The sequence below is a fragment of the Bison bison genome, unplaced genomic scaffold (assembly GCF_000754665.1).
Source record: "Bison bison bison isolate TAMUID 2011002044 unplaced genomic scaffold, Bison_UMD1.0 scf7180017864224, whole genome shotgun sequence".
In the NCBI taxonomy this organism is placed as follows: Eukaryota; Metazoa; Chordata; class Mammalia; order Artiodactyla; family Bovidae; genus Bison; species Bison bison.
This window is the reverse complement of record NW_011494796.1, coordinates 6126918-6136102: the sequence shown is the minus strand read 5'-3', so window position 1 is coordinate 6136102 and position 9185 is coordinate 6126918. Positions and strand designations below refer to the sequence as shown.

The window sequence follows — 9185 nt, the reverse complement described above, 5'->3', positions numbered from 1 at the left end:
AAGTTGGCTTAAAACTCAACTTTCAGAAAACTAAGATCATGGCATCTGGTCCCATCACTTCATGGCAAATAGATGGGGAAACAGTGTCAATAGTGTCAGACTTTATTTTGGGGGGCTCCAGAATCACCGCAGATGTTGACTGCAGCCATGAAATTAAAAGATGCTTGCTCCTTGGAAGAAAAGTTATGACTTACCTGGACAGCATGTTAAAAAATAGAGATATTACTTTGTTGACAAAGGTCTGTCTAGTCAAGACTATGGTTTTTCCGGTGGTCATGTATGGATGTGAGAGTTGGACTATAAAGAAAGCTGAGCACTGAAGAATTGATGCTTTTGAACTGTGGTGTTGGAGAAGACTCTTGAGAGTCCCTTGGACTGCAAGGAGACCCAACCAGTCCATCCTAAAGGAGATCAGTCCTGAATATTCATTGGATGGACTGATGCTGAAGCTGAAACTCCAATACTTTGGCCACCTGATGCAAAAAGCTGACTCATTTGAAAAGACCCTGATGCTGGGAAAGATTGAAGGCGGTAGAAGGGGATGACAGAGGATAAGATGTTTGGATGGCATCACCAACTCAATGGACATGAGTTTGAGAGAGTTCTGGGTGTTAGTGATGGACAGGGAAGCCTGGCGTGCTGCAGTCCGTGGGGTTGCAAAGAGTCGGACACGACTGAGTGACTAGACTAACTGATAAAGTGTTTCACTTCAGTTAATGTGTTTCAGAATTAATATTATCCAGTTTTAATTAAACTAAGCCTCAAATTATGATCAAGAAATCCTTACAAAAAGGATCTTCAAGAAACCCACAGATACAGGATAATATGATGCAAACCTGAACACATGTGAAAACAGCCAAGTGATCCTTTATCTAACCTCATCTGAGTCCTCTGCCAGTCACATTGTGATGTAAAAACAGTAACAGTCTCATAAGAAATTGGCCAAAAAGAGGGAAGAATTAAGGGAACCATTATAAATACAGATTTACATATACTTGTATGTAAAATGAATATGAACAGTAAAGCCCACATGAAAAATGTATCATGCCTTGAGACATGAAGATACCAGCTAATGATATTGTGTGTGTGTGTGTGTGTGTGTGTGTGTATGCATGTGTGCATACTAAAATCTTTTCATCAATAGTGGCATGTGGTCAAAAATATTTGGAGACAACTGCTCTAAGCAGAGGATCAAGAATTACTGGGTTACTGTTGTTCATTACTGGACTTTTGGAGGAATAACCAAAGGATATTGGGCGTAGGCTGGACATTTGTCAAATGTGGAGAGCGGAACTTGGCTTTGTTAAGGAAAAGAGTGTGACCTGGAAACAATCCTAAGATTTTCCAAGCCCTTGGTGAGAGCTGTGGTCAGCCCTAAGCAGCTGACCCCACTGTTGTGGCGGCATCTCCTTTGTGAGGGTCTCTGGAACGGCTCCCTTCTTTTAAACTCACCCTCAGTTTCCTTATCTGTAAAATGGTGACAAGGTTAGGGGGCTGGGGTGAGGTGCTGGGCATACTGCCTGCAGATAGCAAGGGTGCTGCTGAGGCAGCTGGTCTGATTATCAGCCAGACTATTTGTTAAGCTTTTAGAACCGGAAAAATACTACATACACCTTAAAAATGTTACGACAAATATAGACAGAAATGAGAATCTCCCTTAATTCTCCTCATTGTCAGTATGCTCCTATTTCCATGAATGGCTGCAGGAAACAGTCTGAGATCCTTATTTTTAAACTGGTTTCTTTTCATGGGTTTTCCTGTGTCAATACATTCTTTGTAAAATCGTTTATAATAGCTGCATTATGCTCCACTGGTAGCTGTCCTGTACTTAATACGTCAGAGCCCCAGTCACCTCCACGGCTTTTTCCTGTGCCTGGTGAGCCCCTCCCAGGCCTGCCCCTAGTTTCTGTGTCCGTGCGGCACCTCCAGCCTAGATGGGGTTGGAGGGAGCACGGGCCTGGATCTCCAGGACCAGCCGATGGCTCCCAGGTTCCTTCCAACCCTGCAGGTCAAGAAGAACCGGCTATCGCTTCCTCTTCCATGGTCAGCCCGCAGACACGCACACACAGGCACACAAGACCCTCACCCAGAGCCCAGCACAGAGGCCCCAGGAGGGTCTCTGCCATATCCACATCTGATGCCTGATGGACGAGTGAGCGAGAGAAGGAGGGAAGGAGAAGGGAAAGAGAGGGGAGGGAGGGACAGAGAGAGGGCAGAAGGAAGGAAGTAGGGGGGTAAGAAGGGAGGAGGGAAGGCTGTTTGCACACACCTCCAAGTTCCCACTCCTTAATTTCTTCCCCTTGAACACTCTTGCTAGTCCTCCAAGCTCAGATCAGAAGCCCCTCTGGGCAGTCCTCTTAGGCTGTAACTCCACGTGGATGGTCTTGCTTAACTTTCACAGCAGCCCTTGTGAGGAAGGTCCTGTTTCTACGACATTTTGAAGATCAGGAAACTGAGGCTTGGCGAGTTTCAATAATTTGCCCAAACAGTGAAAGACTTTATTTTTTGGGCTCCCAAATCACTACAGACAGTGACTGAAGCCATGAAATTAAAATATGCTTGCTGAGTGCCAAAGAATTGATGCTTTTGAATTGTGGTGTTAGAGAAGACTCTTGAGAGTCCCTTGGACTGCAAGGAGATCTAACCAGTCAACCCAAAGGAAATCAGTCCTGAATATTCATTGGAAAGACTGACGCTGAAGCTGAAACTCCAATACTTTGGCCACCTGATGCGAAGAACTGACTTATTGGAAAAGACCCTGATGCTGGGAAAGATTGAGGCAGGAGGAGAAGGGGATGACAGAGGATGAGATGGTTGGATGGCATCACCAACTCAAGGAAATGAGTTTGAGCAAGTTCCACGAGTCGGTGATGGACTGGGTAGCCTGGCATGTTGCAGTCCATGGGGTCGCAAAGAGTCAGACACAACTGTGCAACTGAACTGAACTGAACTGAACTGAGCTCCTTGGAAGAAAAGCTATGATGAACCTAGACAGCATATTAAAAAGTAGAGACATCACTTTGCCGACAAAGGTCCGTATAGTCAAATCTATGGCTTTTCCAGTAGTCATGTATGGATGTGAGATTTGGACCATAAAGAAGGCTGAGGGCTGAAGAATTGATGCTTTCAAATTGTGGTGCTGGAGAAGATTCTTGCGAGTCCCTTGGACTGCAAGGAGATCCAACCAATCAATCCTAAAGGAAATCAACCCTGAGTATTCATTGGAAGGACTGATGCTGAAGCTGAACCTCAATACTTTGGCCACATGATGTGAAGAGCTGACTCAAAAGACCCTGATGCTGGGAAAGATTGAGGGCAGGAGGAGAAGGGGATGACAGAGGATGAAATGGCCGGATGGCATCACCAGCTCAGTGGACATGAATTTGAGCAAACTCTGGGAGATACTGAAGGACAGGGAAGCCTGGTGTGCTACCATGGGTTGTAAAGAGTCGGACAAGACTGAGCAACTGAGCAACAAACACACAATAGGAAGAGGAAGACATGGAGTCTAAGCTCCTTCCTAACCACCTAATAATTGAAGGTCCTCAGAATTCCACAGCCCAGTGTGGCCCAACACAGCCCTTGGAACCAGAACCAGGAGTCTTGCCATCACTTCCCATTCCTATACTCCATCTCCTCTGAGAATGTGAACCTCCCAGACAGCCCATGCTCTAGCAGAGGACCACATTGCAAGCACTCAAGAAGTTTGAATGAAGAAATCCTTTCCTGCTTCATGGTACTAGCCACAGACTCCCATTAGATGAGAGAAGACTCAGATTGTGGAAAAAGAGCAACCATTCTGCAGCACCAGCTGGTGCCACAGCCTTGGTGGATTTGAAAAAAATTCAGAGAGCAACTGAGTTCTCTTTGTTAAATCTCTGTGTGTTCCTGGCAACCAGATTTTGGACTACATGGAGGCAGGAAGAAGTGGGTGGAAGAGGCAGAAGATGGGGCTCCCTTATTCCCAAAGGCCTTTGTGACTGGTGGGGTTCAGGCGTTTTGAAGGATCGGGGGCCTGGCACAGGCTCTCAGCTCCCCGTGGAGCCTGGCGATTCCTCTGGCGAGAGCAGTACCCTGAATTCCACTTTGGTAAGAGTTATACCAGGCTTTGTCCTTGGCCCCTTGGGCACAAAACACTCTGCAATTCTAGCTGAGAAAGTGTGCCGGTCTGGAAGGTACAAACCCCTGGCTGTCTCTGCATAGAACTGATGCTCTCTTTGCTAAAACTACCAACCCTCCTTGGCAGAAAGGGTGGTGGCAACCAGTTGTCTGCTGTCTGCTTACGCAGAATATTCTACTCCCTGCTTCTGAAAGGCTAAAAGTAATCAAATTCTAATAAATATTACTTTTAATAAATCCCTCTTGCATGACTTTCTCCAATTAATATGGACTAATTATACATATTGGGCCTTCATATAAAGCCCCAATTATGTGACAGATACTGTGCTGGGCACTTTTTGTGAATCATTTAAAATTTGTGAAAGCATCTCCAACTTTTATTTATGCCCATTTCACAGATGAGAAAACAGAGGTGCACCAAAGCTAAATAAGATGCCCACATTTGCCCAATGAAAGGTGGCAGGACTTCCCTGGTGGCACAGTGGGTAGGGATCCACCTGCCGATGTCCCCTGACATGGGTTCAATCCCCGATCTGGGAAAATCCCACATGCTGTGGAGCACCTCTGCCTACGCACCATGACTACGGAGCCTGCGCTCTGGAGCCCATGAGCAGCAATTACCAAGCCCGTGTGCTGCAACTACAGATGCCTCCATGCCTGGAGCCTGTGTTCCACGACAAGAGAAGCCCCCAGTCTCTGCAACTAAAGCCCAAGCACAGCAACAAAGACCCATTGTAGCCAAAAAAAAAAAAGGATGGCAGAGCCAGGTCTCAAACCTGCATCTTTGTGACTCCAAAGTCCGTGCCCTTTGGAGTCTCACTTTAGTGGGGTCTCACTTTGCATGTGCCCCCCTCTGCCCTGTACCCTCCTCATTCCAGGCTTAGGCTGCTGATGACCACCAGCTTGGTTTAGTCTTTGTAAAATGCTATTGTCTGCCATGGGTCACAGTGTAGATGGCCCAGGGCACCGTGCGTGCGTGTGTGTGTGTGTGTGTGTAGGCGTTAGAGAGAACACATGCTTGAGGGAGCCGAGCGTCCACATGAGGCAGTGCCTGGAGACTCTTTGCATGATTGCAGGTTGGAGAGAGTTCCTCAGATTCCCAAATCAGTTTCTGACTTCAGTCCCGGGTTGTCTGTGTCACTTTCAAGAGTTATAATGAGCTGGATGGATGAACTGGAAGGCATCTGAAACTCAACCAGGACTTATCTCGTTACCAGCTGGAAGCTCCCCTGTATTAGTCAGCTTAGGCTGCTATAACAAAATTCTGCAGGCTGAGTAGTTTAAACAACATGCATGCATTTCTCACAGAGAAGTAAATGAAGTCTAAGATCAAGGTGCCAACAGATTTGGTTCCTGGTGAGAACTTTCTTTCTGACTTACAGTATCTTCTGGCTGTGTCCTGCCTCAAATGGCAAAGAAAGGCTCTGGCCTCTCTTCTTCTTATAAGGGTGTTAGTCCCATTATGTGGGTTTCCGAGGTGGCTCAGGGGTAAAGAATCTGCCTGCCAATGCAGGAGACCCAGGAGATGCAGATTCGACCCCTAGGTCAGGAAGATCCCCTGGAGGAGGCCATGGCAACCCACTCCAGTATTCTTGCCTGGAGAATCCCATGGACAGAGGAGCTGGTGAGCTAGAGGCCACTGGGCTGCAAAGAGTCAGACACACCTGACCTAGTATGCATGCATACATGCATGAAATCCCATCATGCATGACCCTACCCTCTTGACCTCATCTAAACCTTAGGGTTTCAACATACGAATTTGGGTCAGGGACATATTTTTAGTCCATAGCTCCCTCTCCCAGTACCAGTACAGCTGACCACAAAACCTAGTGATCTCTGGATGACTGCAGACTTCCTAGAGCCATCCAGGCAGCCTGGCCAAGGCCCCAGGAGGCCTGTAGCCCATGGTGGTGTAGTTACCTTCCTGTCTAACCTCTGTCCTCAGTGGGAGGTGTCTGTTGGCTCCATCTGTTGCTCCTCTTGCTCAAAGGGCTCCAGGGGAACCAGCAAGCCCCTGGACTTCCAGCCCCACAGTATGGGCGGCAGTGGTCACCTCTTTCCAGGGGACACTGGCTGCTCCTTAGCAGAATCCCTGGAGCTGGTGACATAGCAGACCTGCCAAGGTGCCAGCTCCCCGTGTTGGGACAACTGGGAGGGAAAGAGGTAGAGGGTGACACACAGTTAGGAAAAGAAAATGCATCAGGAGGATCCTGGAGGATAATTCCATGGTAATCCTTGAAAAAGTTCAAGTTTATACTGGTCTGCAGTTCCTTATCTGCATTTCTGACATCCAAAGATCTCTAAACATTAGATATTTTCCTTAATCTAGTTGATGCAAAAGGTGAGCTGAGCTGGTGTGAGGCAAAGTGTGATGTCTGTATTTATTTCACCTAAATTGCCTGTTTCTATTTCCTGCCCTGAAATGTCAAGGTGGCCAGTTGTGGAGTGCAGCCCCAGACTCTGAGTCCACTGGAATCCAGCAGGGAAGGGATTCTAATGCCAGCTTGTAGTTGAGGCTGTTTGAGCACCGCATAGGAAGCTTGAAAAGAAACAGCTGATAAGGAGAAGCAGGACCTTTGGGTACTGACTTTCAGATAAGTAAAGCACACAGAAATGCCTGGTCCCCGAGAGCTCAGCTGGTAAAGAATCTGCCTGCAATGCAGGAGACTCGGGTTTGATTCCTGGGTCGGAAGAGCCCCTGAGAAGGCATAGGCTACCCACTCCAGTATTCTTGGGCTTTCCTTTGTGGCACAGCTGGTAAAGAATCTGCCTGCAATGTGGGAGACCTGGGTTTGATCCTTGGGTTGGGAAGATCCCCTGGAGAAGGGAAAGGCTGCCCTCTCCAGTATTCTGGTCTGAAGAATTCCTTGGACTGTCTAGTCCATGGGGTTACAAACAGTCAGACACGACTGAGTGACTTTCACTTCACTTCACTTCGGTATCCAACGTACTCCATCCCACGCCTATAACTATAAAGGCCATGGAGAAATACAGTTTGGCCTTCCTGAACTTTCTGGTTTGGCAGTAGTGAAGCCATCAGCCTTCTGGAAAGCACTACCTTAGAGAGTGTCATGGGTGGGGTGTTGTTATAAAGCAGAAAACCTGGACAGAAAGACAGACACGCACAAAGGGGCGATGATGTGAAGACCGCAGTTATGCTACCACAAACCAAGGACTACTGGGGGCTGCCAGAAGCTGAAAGAGGCAAGGTAGGAGCCTTTGGCAAGGTTCAGAGGCAGGATCACCCTGCTGACACCTTGGTTTTGGACTTCCATCTGCAAGAGAGAGGATGAATTTCTGTTCTCAGCTCCGGGTGCACCTCCCTCTGTCTTATACACCCTTCAGCTTCTCCATCTGGCTCACCCTCATCTGTCCACTAGAAGTACCCTGCATCCCTTCTGTGAACGCCGTTCTGACCTGCAGACTGGGTCAGACATGCCTTTGGGGTCTGTGCACCTTGACAAGGGCAACTATATGGGGCTTTGTGCGGGCAGCAGGAGCTCTGGCCCACTGTTGACCCGTCGCCTCTGTGGGAGCTCCTTGAGGGCAGGTCCAGGCCCCCAAAGGCCCCAGCAACGAACTGGATGGCCCTGAACTTGGCTTGTGAGGAGCTCCCTGTGGCCCTCCAGCAAGCGAGGTGACCCACCTGTTTCTTTCTGCAGGAACTCTCCAAACTGGGCCTGGGGAATGACATGGAGGTAGAGCTGCAGACTCTTCAGCTGCCGGTGGATTACAGGGAAGTGAAACAAAGGGTCGCCAGAATCTGGGAAGATCTTCAACCACAAGTAAATGACAGCAAGGGAGGCAGTGGGGATGGGAGCGGGGGGTGGGATGATTATGTGTGGAGACCCAGAGCCTGTGAACCCCAGGACCCTGGTTCTAGGGTTGATGGCTCAAGTGTATCCTGCCCCCTGCCCACCAGTAACAGCCCAGACAATTTCAAAAGGGTCTGGTTATAAAAGTTTAAGATGAAATACAGAGTAGAATCTCAGAATAAGACTCTGGAAAGAGAGAAGGAGGAAAAGAAAAGGAAGCTTTATTCCCAGCCTGGACTCAAAGGTAGTTCCCACCTAACAGAGAGGCCCCTGGGTTAGTCCCAGCCAGGCCCTTGCAGAGCAGGTGGGTTGTGAGATGGGGTGAGAGGCAAGGACCTCTTGGCCTAGGAGAGCATTTGGAGGGTGGCCCCCACCCGGAGGTGGGAGAGTGGCCCACCTGGAGAGGCCCATTTCATCACTCCCAGAATATTTTATCAGAACAGAGTTACTATGCAGGAAACTGGTACAAACATCCTCCAGATATGAAGACCAGATGATATTAATAGAACAAATACCACCAGACCTTTAAGATGATACCCTAATGTTTTGATAATATAATGAGCTACATTTTTCAAAGAGGAAAAATAATCAGCTCAAAAAATTCTAACAGTATTTTATTAGACTGTTATTAACTTCCTTTATTAAAATTTCATAAAAGAGATGGAAGCTTCCAGGGAAAGACTAAGCTTCTCCTGGGATAGTCTTAGATACCAGCTGGGACCCCCCAGGGAAAAAAGGAATACACTGCCATATAAAAATGTTTTGAAATAGGAAAATATTTAAATTAGATACCATGTAGGTGTCTATCCAGTGATTTTTCGTTCCAGCACATTCATCAAGGGGAGCGGCAGGGGATGGATGTGATGGTGGCACATTTGGGGGACTGGGGTGTCTTGCTCCCCAGAGCTCTCCCTCTGAACCGTCTGGAGAGCAGAGGGGACCTCAGTTTCCCTAATCTTCTGCCTCCACATGTGCTCACACAGTTCGTTGTGCATGTGGGCGTGGACCCCGCCGCCAAGGCCATCTTTCTGGAGCAGTGCAGCAAGAACCGAGGCTACCGAGACGCCGACATCCGGGGCTTCCGGCCCGAGTGCGGCGTGTGCCTTCCGGATGGGCCAGAAGTGATCACGTCAGAGGTCAGCATGAAGGCGGTCAGCAGGCGGGCGGCAGTGCAGGGCGTGGAGGTGGCCTTTTCCCGAGACGCGGGTAGGTGCGTCCTGATACTGGGCTTGCAGGGGAGGAGGAAGGGCT

The 9185-nt window shown here is 48.4% G+C and overlaps 1 protein-coding gene across 1 annotated transcript in view; it reads left to right on the top strand.

The window, feature by feature from the left end:
- PGPEP1L (pyroglutamyl-peptidase I-like) overlaps window positions 1–9185 on the top strand; it is a 71102-nt gene that overhangs the window by 50624 nt on the left and 11293 nt on the right. Inside the window, exons 3-4 of the mRNA XM_010845846.1 lie at window positions 7782–7904; window positions 8918–9144. Coding sequence (XP_010844148.1) covers window positions 7782–7904; window positions 8918–9144 — 350 coding nt within the window. The remainder of the gene's footprint in view (window positions 1–7781; window positions 7905–8917; window positions 9145–9185) is intronic.